General features: G+C 41.1%; 1 protein-coding gene across 2 annotated transcripts in view; it reads left to right on the top strand.

Moving 5' to 3' along the window:
* Nucleotides 1-17,473, top strand: part of LAPTM5 (lysosomal protein transmembrane 5) — a 60,708-nt gene that overhangs the window by 23,046 nt on the left and 20,189 nt on the right. For both annotated transcript variants that reach the window (XM_033953928.1, XM_033953927.1), the window contains exons 2-3: nt 15,268-15,361; nt 17,143-17,219. In XM_033953928.1, the coding sequence (XP_033809819.1) occupies nt 15,268-15,361; nt 17,143-17,219 (171 nt within the window). The remainder of the gene's footprint in view (nt 1-15,267; nt 15,362-17,142; nt 17,220-17,473) is intronic.

The following is a 17,473-nucleotide window of genomic DNA, read 5'->3' as shown; positions in this document are numbered from 1 at the left end:
TATGCAGTGCCGGCTAACACATAGCTGATTAAGTCGATATTGGTTGCTGAAAAAAACGATAGGACTATGTTTTATATGGTCCCATTTATGTGGTTATTATGGCCAGTTTTTTTTCTAACTGCATTGTGATTAATCTTTTTTTTTTTTTTTTTTTTTTTACTTTATTTATTTATAATTTTCACAAATTGTTTAACAACAATCTAAAGAAATTAACAATTGAAAAAGAAAATAATTATATTAAATTATATATAATAATTCCACATATATGACTAATCAGAGTCCGCATATTGAAGAGAGAGTCCATCACCTCCAAGGGAAGTTGGATCTAAAAGAAAAGAAAAACTCATACAAATTTACAGAGTGCGGTTGGATTTAATCATCTGCCTGGATAGAGGACTGTATGGAAGGATCTGGAGCTCTGGACTCCATCTTACCCTCTAAAAAGAAATTTAATTGATCAGGATCATAAAATATATATCTAACATTCTGGTAGGTAAGACAGCATTTGCAGGGAAAACATAACTGAAAGGTTGCTCCCATGTTCAAAATTGACTGTCGATAAGCCAGGAATTTCTTCCGTCTGGCTTGCGTCAATTTTGATACGTCAGGAAATATTGAAACTTTGGAGCCGTGAAATTCCACATTCTCAGTCCAATAGAATAAACGGAGAACTGCCTCTTTATCCTGAAGAAAAACAAAGGTCACCAGTAAAGTTGCTCTAACAATTATTTCTTCTTGAATTGATGTTTCCAGCATACCAGTGAGATCCAAGTCTCCTGATACAATCCCTTTGCTTTTCTCTTCTTTGGGAATGTTCAAATAGTATAATTTTTGGAGCGGTGGCATATTATTTTCAGGAAATTTCAACACTGATTGTAAGAAGGAATTAAATAAGTCTCTTGGAGTTTGAAATTTGGATACCGGAAAGTTCAACAGTCTAAGATTTAAATTTCTATTTGCATTTTCCAAATTTTCCATTTTTCTAACCAGCAAAGACTTTTCCTTCAAATGTAAATTCATAGAAGCCTTTATTTCTGACACTGATTTTTCCAAATTGTCCGTTCTATTGGACTGCTTTTGGAGTTTCTCTTCCAAAGTTTTAACTTGTAAATTAGTGTTCTGTGTTGAAGAAAAAAGTTGAGAGCATACCTTATGTATTGATTCAAGTCCACTCCAGATTGCTTCCATATCGATGACTTCAGGTCTTACCAGAGGAGGGGGGAAAGATATTCCAGGGATTACCCCATTAGCTCGCTGCTCCTCTGTCCCTGCTTCCTCACCAGCAACTGCTCCTCCGTTCTCCATTGTCGACTGCAAGAGAGTCGGCAAGCCGTGGAACACTTCCGGGGTCAGGGGTGAGTTCAGCAGCGTCAACGGAGAGCTCGTCTCCGGCGCCTCCTGCGCTGCCGACGGTGTCCCCGACATCCTCCCGGGCCGCGGAGGAGCTCCAGGACCCATAGGGCTAAGCAAAATTTCGCTCTCCAAGACCGAGGTCTGCCCCCCTCGGTCAGCGGATATGCCCGATCCAGCCGGTGTGGCATACGCTGTAATTGCCACCTGTCTCGCCGTTGAAGTACCAGATGAGGCTGGAAGAACGCCTCTCTGCTTGCCTCTGCGCTTAGGCATAATTGAGGTAGGAAAATTTTAAATGAGATAAAATTCACCAAGCCAAGCAGGAGCAGCTTTCAAGGGTGACTCACTCCGTCGCCATCTTGGATCTCTCCAGTTTCTCCTGCATTGTGATTAATCTTGCTTTACCAGAAATCATGCATGACATCATCGCATCTCATCCGCGCATGCATAGAGGCCCTCCAGACGCGGCCCCAAGCTTAACGCTCTTCAAAACCCGGAGAAAATACTGGCTCATTAATAATAATCATCCTTTCTTCATATATCAGAACAGCCTGCAAGTTCAGAACGGTTTACAATAACAGCAAACCACTATAACATTGGGAATATACATTCTCAAAAAACATAAAAAATGTTTAACATCATTAGTTATACAAAATATTTTTTAAACAAATATGTGTTCACCTGACACCTGATATTCAGCACTTAGGCCCCCTTTTATCAAGCTGCGTAAGGTTTTTAAAATAAATTTCAGACCACTGTGGTAAAAGGTACGATGCTCTTAGAATTCCTATGAGCGTTGGAGCTTTTACCGAAGCAGTCTGCGATAAAAAAACACTTATGCAGCTTCATAAAAGGGGCCTTAACCGGTTCAAGTAACTGCTTAAATAAGACATTACATTACATTAAGGATTTCTATTCCGCCATTACCTTGCAGTTCAAGGCGGATCACAAAAGAATTATCAAGGATGTATTACAACAAGAACTTACTAGAGAAAAAAAAAAAGTTTGGACATTTTCAAAGAGAGTAAGAAATGTGTATGGTTATTTGTTTGGGTAGTTGGCTTTAGAGAGAGGTGGTGATTGAAACTTGTGGTATTATTTCTTTTTCAGAGTTTTCTTGAAGAGTATGGTCTTTATTTCTTTTCTAAAAGTCTTGTAGTCAGTAGATTGGCGATTTGGTTGTCTAGTTTGGCTGCTTGAGTGGCCAGGAGGCCATCATATAGTTTTTTCCGTTTGACCTCCTTAATTGGGGGGTATGAGAAAGGGGTGTGAGTTTTCCTATGTCTGGTTGAGGTGTTGTGGATGAGGCGGTTATTCAGGTAGTTTGGACTGTCTCCGTATAAAGTCTTAAATAGTAGACAGTAGAATTTAAATTGTATTCTTGCTGGTATTGGAAGCCAATGTGATTTGAGATATGCTTCTGTAATGTGGTCATGTTTCTTCAATGAGTAGATGAGTCTTAGTGCTGTGTTTTGGATAGTTTGTAGATGTTTTGTTATAGTTGCAGGGCAAGGGAGATAGAGGATGTTACAGTAGTCAAGTAGGCCTAGTATTAGGGACTGAACTATGAGCTGGAATTGAGTTTTTTCGAAGAATTTCCGAATTTGTCTTAAGTTTCTCATCACAGAGAATGATTTTTGTATTGTTTTATTGATTTGCGGTTGCATGGTGCAGCATCTGTCGATTGTTATTCCTAGTACTTTTAAGGTGGCTTGAATGGGGTAGTTGATTGCGTTGATTTCAATGTTGGTTGTGTTTGGTATTTTGTTGTTTTCTAGGAGGATGAATTTAGTTTTATCTGGGTTCAATTTCAGTTTGTGATCTTTCATCCAGGTTGCTATTGATTTTAGTGTTTGGTGTATTGTGTTTGTCATGGAGAGTTTTGGTTGATCGAAGGATATGAGAATGGTAATGTCATCTGCATAGCTGTAGGAGGTTATGCCTTGTTTGTCCAGGTGTGAGCTGAGGGAGGCTGTATAGAGGTTGAATAGAGTCGGTGATAGAGGGGATCCTTGGGGAACTCCGCAGGGATTTGACCAAGGTTCAGATTTTTCTTTGTCTGATTTTACTCTATAGGTTCTTGATTTAAGGAATCCTTCAAACCATGAGTATACTTTATCTGTGATACCTATTGTATCTAGGATTTGTAGTAGTATGTTATGGTCCACCAAGTCGAATGCAGCGGTCAGGTCTAGTTGTATGAGCATCATTTTTTTTCCTGAGCTGAGGTGTTGTCTGGCTGTGTCCAGGAGAGATCCTAGTAGTGTTTCTGTGCTGAAGTTGTTTCTGAATCCGGATTGCGTGGGATGGAGTATGTTTTGGTTTTCTAGGTAATTGGAGAGGAATTTGGCAACTAGTCCTTCTATTATTTTGACATAGAGTGGAATAGAGGCAATGGGCCTGTAGTTGGCTGTTTGGTCTATCGGTCCTTTGGGGTCTTTGAGGATCGGGGTGATGATGATTTCGCTGAGGTTGGTTGGGTAGTGGCCATTTATGAGTGAGATTTTTATCCAGTTCAGAAGAAGAGCGCGGAATTTTGTGCTGGATGTTTTTAGGAGATATGGTGGACAGTTGTTGAGGTCACAGGATGCATGGCTGTATTTTTTGTAGTATTTGTTGAATTCGGGCCATTGAATGTTGGGGAATTGAGACCATATTCTGTCTGCTGCAGTAGAATCTCTATCTGTGGGGAGAATTGTGAATTCGTTAGGATGGGTAGAGGAGTCATTGAGGGTAGCTCTTGCATTAGTAATTTTATTTTGGAAGTGTTCTGCTAATAGCGTGGCTGAGGGGGTAATAGTATTGTTAGTGGTCAGGTAGGGTTTGGTGTCAGTTAGGGTTTTTAGAATTTGGAATAGTTTTTTGGTGTCTTGGGTTTCAGTGCCTTTTAGGTTGGTGTAGTGTGCTTTTCTCTTGTCCTTTAATTGTGAATTGTATTGTTTGTTGATTTTTTTCCAGGCAGATTTTATATGATCCTTTCTAGTTGTCTACATTGCCTTTTGAGTTGTAGCAGTTCGGAGTCGAACCATTTATCTGATCTTCTGCTGGTTCTGGTTTTGGTTTGCAGTGGGGCTAGGTCATCAAGGGTGTTGGAGCATAATCTTTCCCATTGTAAGATGAAGTCCTCGGGGTTGTTTTCTAGAATAGTTTCATCTATTTTAGACCAGAATATGGAGGGTTCGATGTGTTTGCGTGAGGAGTATGTTACTTTTTTGAGTTTTGTTATAGTTTTTTTTATTTTTGGTCCAGTTGATGTTGAAAGAGTAAGTGTAGTGGTCTGACCAGATGGATCTGGACCATGTTCCATTAGATGTATGAATTTCTGAAAAGGATGGTTGGTGGGTCATGAAGGCTGCGATGTCAAGTTGGTGGCCTTTTTCATGAGTTGTTTGTGGATTTAGCATTTGGAAGGATAAGGCTTTGAGAAATGAGAGAAAGTTGTCTACTTCTTTGGATGATTGATCTTCTAGGTGTAGATTTAGGTCTCCTAGGAGTAGGTTGTAGGTTGCTATTAGTGAGTTTTGGTATATGAAGTCTTCCACTTCGGTTCTTGCTAAAGACCAGTTTCCCGGTGCTATGTAGCAGAGCATGCAGTTTAGTGTGTCTTTTAGTGTGGTGATTGAGAGTTGGCAAGCTAAGGGGTCCATGTATGGGTTAGATGCTTTTTCAATTATATTAAGGATTAGGTCTTGTTTGATTAAGATTGCTAAGCCTCCACCTCTTTTTTTTTTTTCTCTGCAGACCACTGTAATTTTGTAACCTTGTGGACAGACTTCAGTTATTCTAGGGTCTGTGTCAGAGGTTAGCCAGGTTTCTGTGAGGAAAAGACAGACCACATAAAAATCATTCCTATCTTTATGTTTGGATTGGATTGATTTTCTCAATTTACCACTATCAACATATGTATTACACAGTGTACAAAAAAGATACACAAATACAATACATCCTCATACATCATAGTACAATTACTTTACCATAATGCGGCAATAACAGATAAAGTCATCAAACCCATTAATGATCCATAGACAACATCGTTAGTACCATAGTATTGATGAAACAATACAGTTTTCAGCACCTTCCTACAAGATGAATAAGTTATGTCATCAAAAAATTTGTCAAAAACAGAATTATACAGAGTTGGACCAATATACGAAAATAATTGATTTCTCGTTGAAGAGAATTTGGCTTGACCGAGACCAAGCAACAAAAATAACTCCTTTTGCATAAAGATCTTAGCTGACAATATCTAGTTAAATTATATGACAGATACACGAGAGATTTGGCATGCCAATCTTTAAACACCATGCACAACAATTTGAACCTAATATGTATTTGATAAGTACTGATACAATTTGAACTAATGGTAATACTTATTTGAACTAAATATGTTGGTCCACAGGCAACTAGTATAGTTTGTATAATACTGGAGTAATGTAGAAACATGAAGGCAGATAAAGGCCAAGTGGCCCAATCTGCCGAACCACAGTATTCATCATCTGCTCCTCTCCCTAACAGATCCCACATGCCTGTCCCACGCTTTCTTGAACTTTGACACAGTCTTTGTCTCCACCACCTCTACCAGAAACTATTTCATGCATCTACCATAATGTGATCTGTTCTTCTAGTCCCTGCCAAAAGTCTAGAAGCGGTGTTTTGAACCAACTGCAGACGATGTACGATAGATTTGCTTAAGCCAAGAAAAAGACTGTTACAATAATTTAGCTTAGATGTTATAAAAGCATGAATTAACTTGGCAAGATTTTCCATTTCCAAGGTAGTTTTAGTTGATGCAACATACACAGTTGTTAAAAACTCGACTTTACGACATGATTAACTTGAGAATTAAGGCTTAGATTAGAGTCACAGTATATATACCCAAGATAGTCACATCTAATGTAATCTAATTTCCATCTTATATACCGGATCATTCCAGCAAGAACTCGGGCCAGTTAGCAAAGTTTAAAAGAATATAATATTAAACATAATGAAGGTAATAGAAAAATTTTCAATAAATTAGATCAGTCCTCAGTTAAGAATCTCTGAAAGAGATAAGTTTTCAGATTTTTCCTAAAAATTGATAGAGATAAGGACGTTCTGATAATCGAGGGAAGATCGTTCCAACTTTTACCAAGGAATAGGCTAAGGATTGTGAGAATTTACCTAGGGTTTTAATCCCTTTAACAGAAGGGAAAAGCAATTTAAATTTATGTGTATTCCTGGTAGTGTGAAACCAAAGAGAGTTAAATGATATAGGTAATAAAGGTGAAAAAATTCTATGTAAAATTATAAAAATTACATTGGCACATTTAAATTGAATTTGCCAGTAAATAGGAAGCCAATGAAGTAACCTCGACAATGGAGCGGCATGATCATATTTATGGCTTCCAAAAATTAATTTGGCCGCAGTGTTCTGAATAAGTTGTAGCCTCTTCAGATTAAATTTGGTTAATCCGATATACAGGGAATTTACATAATCCAGATGTGCCAAAATAATCGCTTGAACCAAAACCGCAAAATGATTTTGTTGGAAAATCCTCGAACTCTCCTCAACATCTGTAAACTAAAATAGCACTTTTTAGATAAATTGTTAATTGGATTATTTAAAGATAAAGAAGAATCTAAAATAAAACCAAGGATTCTAGAAGAAAATTCAATTGTTAAGGAGTCTCCTGATTTCAATGGTATAACCTGAGGTAGATTGTGTAGTAAGGGACCAAACTATAGCAGTCTGGTTTTAGAAGCATTCAATTTCATACGGACTAAGGAAGCCCATTCCTGAAGTCTAGAGACAGAAGAGTTAATATCCAAGTCAAATTTGAAAGCAAGGAATCAATTTCCAGTAATATAAAAATGTCGTCAGTGTATGTAAAGATAGATTCTAAAGGAGATAGAGTCAGTAGAAAGTTGTAACCTTGTGTCTTGAATTTCTAGAAAAGCTCTGAGGTTTTTTTGACCATGAGAGATCTATATAAGAACATAAGCTGTGCCTCTGCTGGGTTAGACCAGAGGTCCATCATGCCCAGCAGTCCGCTCACACGGTGGCCCATCAGGTCCAGGATCTGTATAATAGCCCTCTATCTATACCCTTCTATCCCCTTTTCCTTCAGAAAATTGTCCAATTACTTCTTGAACTCCAATACCCTACTCTGCCCTATCACGCCCTCTGGAAGCGCGTTCCAGGTGTCCACTCCCTCCTGCTGGCACCCCCGAACCCATGACTCCTGTTCAAGCCAGGCTGGGGCCAAAAGAATAGCCAGAATGGACTCTCTCTCCTATATGACTGGGCTTGAGACTCCGTTCTGTGAATTCAAAGAACAGACATGAGAAAAAGCCGTGTAATAACCAAATACATGGTTATTAATACTTTTCATGTTTGGGGAGAGCCAATACATACAATTTTATGTGCTCTCCAAAGGGAGAAATCAAAGTCAAACTGATTTATACCATGTGTGACATCATTTGTAATAATTACCATACTTTAGAATACAATGGCACAGCTGATCCCATGACTTCCTTCCCAGGAATTTAAATCCTAAATTTAATGTTAAGTCCAATTTTTAAACCCAGCAGGTGGCAGTTTTAGTATTTTATTTTTTCTGTCCTTTTAGCCTTTACATAACCTTCCTTAAATGTGATGTGCATTTTAATCCTAAATAACTTCTGTATGGACTTTCCCAATTAGAATATCCATGCTAAGTACCAAATTGTGTTCATGCAGCCAATTACTTGACTGACTTAGTTTGCCATTTAGATCCCTAATGCTGTTTCCTGACCATCATCGACCCCCCCCCCCCAATAATTGGATGTGATCCACAAAGAGATGAAAATTGATCCCTCAAGTATCGAGTAGCTTTGCCAGAAGTACATGGTACAAATTAAAGAGAATTGGGGATAACATAGATCCTTGAGGAACTCTGGATTTTAGTACACCCTTCGAAAATAATTGATTTTTCCAATTTACAAAACAGGATTGATTAGAATAATAATAATAATAACAACTTTATTCTTCTATACCACCACAGTCGAATGACTTCTAGGCGGTTCACATCGAGGAATGCTGGACAATCTGCGAATTACAGAATGCAGGAAGTGAGGGTACAACTTATTAACAAGAAATAGTTAAAAGGAAAATATGAATCTTAAGTATGTAATATAGATCTCTTGTATGCAACCCAAGGAATAAAGCTGGACAATCTGCAAATTTTAGAACAGACCTGGACAATAAGGCAAATTACAGAATAAAACTGGACAGACACAAACCATTTGAGAACTGTTGATCCAACACCATCTTCCTTTGATCTAGATAACAAAGTGAGAAACGGTATCAAAAGTGGTGGTTAAGTCCATGTTTTACTAGAATTTCATCTGCTATCAAAAAACAAAGATTCACTATTATGGTTACTTCTGTAACTAGATGTGGTCCACTATAGCTAGTGGTTCTCAGCCCAACCAGCCAAGTTGGGGCAGTTTCCATCGAAGGCTATACACTTGGGGCCTGATTCTCCAAAGTGTGTCCCGATTTTAGGCAGCTGTAGGCGTCCTACAGCTGTCTAATCGGCCAATCGGGATGCACGTTTTTTAAAAAAATGCTCCCCAGGCAGGCCGCTTATATTGAAGGCACCTCCGGGAGCCTAGGGAGACCTGCAAGATGCCTAAGCTCGCCTAAGGGCCTTAGGCGAACCTAGGCGGCCCTTACGCGTCTCCCTAGTAGAGGAAGAGACGCTTAAAATGTAGGCCAGCAAAATGCAAATTGTAAGTAGACGCGGCCGCTATACTTATGGCAGCAAGGGATCTCCCTGCTGCTATAAGTATAGCGGCCGCGGTCGCGGCCGCCTATCCCATTGCCGACAGGAGGATGCCCAGTCCTTCTACCGGAACCCCCCTACCCCCCAAACTGGTAATCACGGGCAGGAGGATGCCCAGTCCTCCTGCCGGAAACCCCCTGGAACCCTCCTCCTCCCCAAACTGGTAATTGCGGGCAGGAGGATGCCCAATCCTCCTGCCGGAAAGCCTGACGACCCCCCTCCCCCCAAAAAACTAACCTCCCTCCCCCAACTAACCTTTACATGTTGGTCGGCTGGACGGGTCTTGCTGCCGTCCAGCCGACGGGCCTGCCTCGTGGAAATGAGACGGGCCCGCCCCTTCCCTGCCCATCCCCGCTAAATCTAAGGCCTGATTGGCCCAGGCTCTAGAAGCCTGGACCAATCAGGCCTTAGGCATAGCGGGACCGCCCATCCCCACTAATCCTAAGACCTGATTGGCCCAGGCTTCTAGTTTCCATCGAAGGCTATACACTTAGTCCAGTGATGTTCCACTTTTTCCACTCCGTATTTGTCTGACGGAACAAAAAAAAGTGGAACATCACCGGACTAAAGTATATAGCTCTCGATGGAGACTGCCCCAGCTTTGTTGGCTGGGCTGAGAACTTTTCAGCGGCCCCTTGTAAGTGCTGAATATTGCACTTTACTTGCTGTGCTTGTGCCGGTTCTGTGGTCAGGAAAACGCTGATCACCACCGGCCAAATATCGGGCCCTACACTCTTAAATATTAAACTTCATTTAATAGTGAAGATAATTTCTCAAAAGTCATTTATCCAGATAAATGACAATTCATCCAGCTACATGGGTTATTTGAAAATGAACCACTCAGTGAAAACACGGAAGATGGTATTTGGGATTCTTTAGGAACAATCCGCAAATACATCATAAATCCCACCAAAGGGTATTCAAAGGAGATCGTGGAGGAAAATGGTCTCAGAAGTCTACTTGGATATGGATATTATAATCCGAGGATATCTTAATCCAATGCCAAGTTAATAAAGGTTTAAGACTTCCATCACTGAGCAGATTATCGGTACCTCCACCTCCACCTCCACCTCCCTGTTTGCGTAAATCAAACTGTACTGAATCGTACATTAATTTTTGGGTTTTCTTACAAACAGCAAAATCTCACTTATCTTTAAAGTGTGCAGAGTACTGATAAGCCCGACGGGGATCCGTTTCGCCACTGGACGCGGCTTTTTCAAGGGTTCTCAGGACACTTTATTCTAGTCTCCCGCTTCACTTAGGGCTGCAAAAAACAGGGAGGTGGAGGTAATCTGGCCAGTGATGGAAGTCTTAAACCTTTAATAACTTGGCATTGGATTAAGATATCCTCGGATTACAATATCCGTATCCAAGTAGGTTTCAGAGACCATTTTCCTTCACGATCTCCTTTGACTACCCTTTGGTGGGATTTATTGTTTATTTGAAAATGACCCACCCTCCCAGTGGGTAAAACCATATACAGATGGTTCTCTCGGTGGTCTGGCAGTGGAGGTCTGTGGATTTGGTTTGAACAGCAGGTGCTTTGTGCCATCCCACAGAAGCTGACAGCCCTAGGCAATCGCCTAGCTGTACTTTTGGTTGAGCCAGCCCTGCGTATGTCATATAAAGTTAGGCTTTCTTCCATTTGCTATATTCTTAATGTAATAAAGAGACAATATCATATCGGTGCTTCAGGCATGAAGTTTACTGAGCTGAGACGCATTGATTTGCAGCTGTTGAAACCCTGCCTATAAACAGGATGTTAGCATTCATGTGGCTTTTGTACTGTTTTGGAAACAATTCTTTCTAAATAACTCGCTGGCCTTTTCTGTTTAATCCTGGAGAAGGCGTTAACGGCTCAGGTTTTTTTGAAAGGTTATGCACGCATGCACACATCATGCTAATCTGAATTCTGCACCTTTCTCGGCTTATAGACGAAACCACGCGAGACAATCGGGGGGAGGAGGGAGTGAAGGCACGCATGCAGTGGGGGAAAAGTAGAAAGGAGCGAGGGGGGCAGAGAGGAGGATGGGAGCTGGCGCCCCCCCCAAGACGATGCCAAAGGAGAGCCGCCCCCCTGCCCCCCTTAATACGGCACTCAGTGTGATGATAACTTTGCTTTTAAAAGAAATATTCTTCCCCGAGTTCACACCGCAGCTATCTGTGCTGTACTCGCGTGTTACCTGTACAATGTCTGCGTGAGAAAGGGGTGTCCAGTCAAAAGTACGTGAGACATTCGCGTGCAGACAAACCCGCCCAGACAATCGCACGCAGGACGTCAGTGCGCTGGATTTCTACAGTAGTTTGAAGCACTCCGAGGAGTTACAAAATTAATCAGGGACCACTGTTCAGGCACTAGGCCTGATGGGCCACCGTGGGAGCGGACCGCTGAGCAAGATGGACCTCTGGTCTGACTCAGTGGGGGCAACTTCTTATGTTCTTATTTCTCTTAGTTCAAATGGCGGCCTCTCAGACTTCTAGCGGTAGTGTCATGGTTTTACCTCTAGGGGTCAGGCTGGCAAATAAGGGCATTGTCACAGGACAGTTATAAAATTTCTTGCCCGCTATGTATGTAAAGTGACATGAATACAATTAGATTTTAAAGATTATAAAGATTCATAGACCTCAGTGGTGTAGCTGTGTGAAAATCAAGTTTCAATATACGTGTATATTATACACCAAGAATTGTCATCAGTCCCAAAAAATTTTCAAAAGTGCTTAAAGTGCAATCTTTATAAATAATTTTAATAAATAGAGGCACTCATCTTAACGTGCAAGAAAACACGATTTGGGGGTATATACTCTGACATAGAGCTATGTTTCGCTAGATGGCTGTATCAAGGATTCCCCCTATAAATAGATAAATAAAAATCAATATCTCATATACATCTATAATTAAATTAGAAAATCCAGAAAATTCTTACAACCAATCTTTTTTTTTTTAAATCTTTATTCATTTTTAAACTTATAATAAGTGTGATAACATATCCATACAAATAACCATAAATATATCACTTAATAATCAACAATGATACATATAATATTCTCTTATCTCCCCCCTCCCCACCCTTATCTATCATATAATCAATACTTATACAACATGTAACAATAAAAATACCCTCCCTCCCACCCCATAATTGAACTTGTAAATTTAAGGGAAACAAGATTTTTCTAATCATTACAATACTTTGTTAATGGCTCCCAAATATCTTGAAATTTCCTGAAACAACCCTGTTGTATTGGCAATAAGTTTCTCCATTTTATAAATATGACATATGGAGTTCCACCAAAAATTATAATTTAATCTATTCCAATTTTTCCAATTATATGTAATTTGTTGAATGGCAACCCCAGTCATTATAAGTAATAATTTGTTATTATTTGTAGATATCTGACATTTTGCTCTCAACCAATCTTTAAAACTAATCTTTAAGTCAGCCGGAGCGATGTCTCCCGCGTTTCAAAGTTCACGCAGGAAGACTTGGCCGCGGCGTCCTATTCCTTATACACTTTCAAAATAACGTGATGAAGTAAGCATCTCTACGTGGCCAAGGTCTCTTTTTGAACAAATGTGATTGCTTACTGACCTTAGTAAAGACTTTATTAGCCTAATTATTAATGCATACAATTAGTCCATATGCAAACGTGACTTGAACTGAGAAGTTCCTGGGTCAGGGAACAGATTTCCCTTTATGAACATACTTTTGGGAAATACATACGTACCTGCATAAATGGGACATTTTCAAAGTCGGTGCACAGAAAGAAGCTTGCATGTGGCATCTATTGCGTGCGCTGTCAAAAATGACCCTGCCCCCCTCCCCCCAGAAGTTTGTTGGATAGTGAAGATAGATGCTTATTCCTAAATAAGCATCTATCTTCACTATCCAACAAACTTCTGCCGTCATTGTTAGGTAATTTTTCTTCTGTAACCCGTATATACTGATATTCTCCACTGTATCCTGTTATCACTTGATTCTCTGCTATGTAATTCTTTTGGAAAAATCCAGATATCTTATAATTGAATCCTCTACCAGACCATGTAAAGTACATGAATCACTGTTATGTAATTCTCTAGGTAATCATTGTTACGTAACTCTCTCGGTAATGTCCAGATCTCTTCTAATTTGTAATCCGCCTAGAACTGCAAGGCACAGGCGGAATAGAAATCATAATGGTACCCGACGTAAGAAACTTTACGACAGCCTTCTAGCAACTCAGGCAGCGAAAATTGACCCCACCATCACCAAACTGATGATCAAAACAACAGACATCAAAGTGTTTCGGAAAGAAATCAAAACATTTCTTTTCAAAAAAACACGTCCTTACTTAATATTCCCCTCCCCAATCGCACATGCACTCTTCCCAGCAAATATCACACTAGTCATCCCCTTGAACCTCATTTACCAAAAATATCTAAACTCCTAAATAAGCATCTCCCATAGGTATCCACTTAACCTTCTCCTAAATAAGCATCTCCCTTAGGTATCCACTTAACCTTCTCCTAAATAAGCATCTCCCATAGGTATCCATTTAACCTTCTCCTAAATAAGCATCTCCCTTAGGTATCCACTTAACCTTCTCCTAAATAAGCATCTCCCTTAGGTATCCATTTAACCTTCTCCTAAATAAGCATCTCCCTTAGGTATCCACTTAACCTTCTCCTAAATAAGCATCTCCCTTAGGTATCCACTTAACCTTCTCCTAAATAAGCATCTCCCATAGGTATCCATTTAACCTTCTCCTAAATAAGCATCTCCCTTAGGTATCCATTTAACCTTCTCCTAAATAAGCATCTCCCTTAGGTATCCACTTAACCTTCTCCTAAATAAGCATCTCCCTTAGGTATCCACTTAACCTTCTCCTAAATAAGCATCTCCCTTAGGTATCCACTTAACCTTCTCCTAAATAAGCATCTCCCATAGGTATCCATTTAACCTTCTCCTAAATAAGCATCTCCCTTAGGTATCCACTTAACCTTCTCCTAAATAAGCATCTCCCATAGGTATCCATTTAACCTTCTCCTAAATAAGCATCTCCCTTAGGTATCCACTTAACCTTCTCCTAAATAAGCATCTCCCTTAGGTATCCATTTAACCTTCTCCTAAATAAGCATCTCCCTTAGGTATCCACTTAACCTTCTCCTAAATAAGCATCTCCCTTAGGTATCCACTTAACCTTCTCCTAAATAAGCATCTCCCATAGGTATCCACTTAACTGATTCCTTCAAAGTTAGGTATCTTTCTTCAGTTGCCTATATTGTTTTCCCCACTGAACCTTGTAACTACTTGAACCCTGTCAAGCTATTCTATCGATAAATCCAGATATCTTATACTTGTATTTCTATACCACAACATGTAATTTACTTAAATCGTTGTAATGTAATTCTCTCGGTAATGTCCTGATCTCTTTTAACTGTAATCCGCTTAGAACCGCAAGGCACAGGCGGAATAGAAATCACAAATGTAATGTACAGTGGTGCCTCGCATAACGAACGCCTCGCACAGCGAACGCTGCGCACAACGAACTTCATGTCTTGCTTCCCACAACGAACTTCGTTTCACACAACGAAGTCGCCCGAGCTGCATCCTTCCGCGCAGGCACTGCGCTTAACTGCCCTCTCTCCGCCTGGCTCCCTGTGCAGTGGCGGACCGTCGGCTCGCAGGGGCCCGGCGCCTACTGCTGATGCGTTGGGGGGGGGGGCGGAGCTACTCTCGCCGCTTCCCCGATGCTAGAAAAAAAAAAAAAATGAACAGTTAAGTCCCAGTTTTTGCCGCTGAGACTCTGCCCTCTCTCACTGTAAAATTAGACTCTACTTAGTCTGTCTTTAAATTTAAAAAATGTGTGTTGTTTTAAAAAACAATTATGTTTTTAGATGTATCTAAATAAAAATAATAACAAAAAATTTATCTTTTTTTATGTCATCTTAGCATATTTTATGCTGAAGAACGAATTATTTTTTTTAACATGTATTGTTATGGGAAAACGCGTTTCACATAACGAACTTTTCGCATAACAAACTTGCTCCTGGAACCAATTAAGTTCGTTGTGTGAGGCACCACTGTAATGTAATGTAATAATCAGATTGCTTCTTTTTCCTGTCTCTCCTCAGTCGATGAGCGTCCTGTTCTTGATCGAGCATGCTTTGGAAGTTGCCAATGGGAAGAGAGAATGCAAAGTTAGCAGCAATCTTTACTACAAAATCGGTGAGTCTGTGGACGGCGCGGCCGTTGCTGGCTGGCAAAAAAGGCTTTCAATATCGACCCCCCCCCCCTCTCCCAGTGTTTTGCCAAGGTTAACTGCTAACTGATTTCAGACATCAAGGGGTCCTTTTTCTAAGGCGCGCTAACCGATTAGCACACCTTAGTAAAAGAGGGAACAAGTCATGTATCTTACTCATAGAACCTGCAACTATTTCTAATGCTTCTTCCACAGCGGATCCCATATTTAACGTGTTGTCTTGTAAATTTATTATATACAGTGGAACCTTGGTTTACGAGCATAATTCGTTCCAGAAGCATGCTCGTAAACCAAATTGCCCGTACATCAAAGTGAGTTTCCCCATAGGAAGTAAGGGAAACTCGTTTGATTCGTTCTCCCCCTCCGAGGCTACTGGCGCTGCTCCACCTCACCACTCCCCCCCCCCCCCCGAGGCCACCTGTACTGCTCCACCACCACCACCCCCGAGAACCGGCATCACTCCCCCCCCACCCACGAACGCCCCCCCTGCGCAAACTGGCATCCCTCGCCTGCCCAAACAGAAGCCCTTACCCCATCTGGCACTGGCATGCAGCACCATCCCGCAGGACGTGCCGGTGCCGGCGAACGAAGATCCTGCCTCCTGCCTGGGTTGGGCCTAGAGCATCTGCGCATGCTCAAGGCCTTCTGGCTCTCGCTCTCTCCGAGACTGCCTGTTTTTTTTATGTCATCGTGTGAAGATACCTAGATTGTCTTTCAGACTTGGGTGTAAAAGAGAGCCAACACAGTGTAGGAAAAGAAGTGTCTGTTAAATGCTGGAAATACCTTGATGCCAGCAATGGTAGATGAATCTGTTGCAGTAACAGTAAGATGCTTGAGCAATTGGGCACATGAAGGAAGGATGTTGCGGATGATAGGAGTCTGATCAGCAGACAAGACTTTTTGCCACATCATAGGCAGACAGGACACAAATGAAGTCATTTAACAGCAGCTCATTAAAATCTAAAAGCAGCTTCTGCAGTTTTTTGTAATCACTGAATTCAGTTGTCAGTTGACGTCTAAGATGTCTAAGTTTTTACATATTGATACTAGCATTTTATAGATGCTGTTCCATCTGGTTGGGAACAGCCTGTTTAAGGCTCTGTCCCTGTCCTTGCCCCATCCCTGTGGGCCCTGTGGTTAACCGTCAGTGCCTGTCCCTGTGCCATTCTCTAGAAGGGAGAGCATTCCACAATGCTGGAGCCTTACAGAAAAAAAACACTGTGTCTGGTACATAATAATTGCCCGAGAGCAGGACCGAGAAAGGTCTAGCGGATGATCATTAAGTAAACAAAATAAATGGGAGGGCACTAGGGGCTGGTAAATGCTGCCAGATAATGTGAAACTCCTTCACCTAGAGCAGGGGTGTCAAGGTCGAAGGCAGCAATCCAGTCGGGTTTTCGGGATTCCCCCAATGAATATGCATGAGATTTATTAGCATACAATGAAAGCAGTGCGTGCAAATAGATCTCATGCATATTCATTGGGGAAATCCCGAAAGCTCGACTGGATTGCGGCCCTCAAGGAGGGACTTTGACACCCCTGACCTAGAGCCTTAAAAGCGAGACATTGAGAGGAAGCCAATGCAGATGGAATAGCAGAGGTGTTGAATGGAAAGATGACACCTGGAGCTTGTTTGTTGATCTTTATTTCCAAAGAGTGCCACTTGACCAGCCGTGGCTAATTTTGTCGCATGAATTGGTCTGACAATTTTAGCCCTAATACTGTAGTTTTCTGGTCTTTTGTGCAGCGGGTATTGCCTCTGGTTTCCTGCTTATCATCTTGCTGTTTCTGATCAGTGCCACCCTGCTCTATGGCGTCCTGAAGGTATGTATGGATTTTTGAGATGTGCCGCTCTCCTAGGACAGGGAAATATCTTCTGAGCCTGCAGAGCTGCCAAGATACCCAGGTCCAGGAGGGAGAGGTTTTGGCCAGCCCTGGCTTTGAACTGACCTCCCAAAGCAGTCTGGTATTTGTAATCTCTGATTCTACCCAGTGAAATTAATGCTGTAGGTCTCATAATGAATGAGGATGGGGGTGATCAGAAATTTAGGACTAGCCTAAAAGCTCTCTGGAGAACT

This window comes from Geotrypetes seraphini, chromosome 8 (genome assembly GCF_902459505.1).
Source record: "Geotrypetes seraphini chromosome 8, aGeoSer1.1, whole genome shotgun sequence".
Taxonomy (NCBI): domain Eukaryota; kingdom Metazoa; phylum Chordata; class Amphibia; order Gymnophiona; family Dermophiidae; genus Geotrypetes; species Geotrypetes seraphini.
This window is presented reverse-complemented; position numbering and strand designations above follow the sequence as displayed.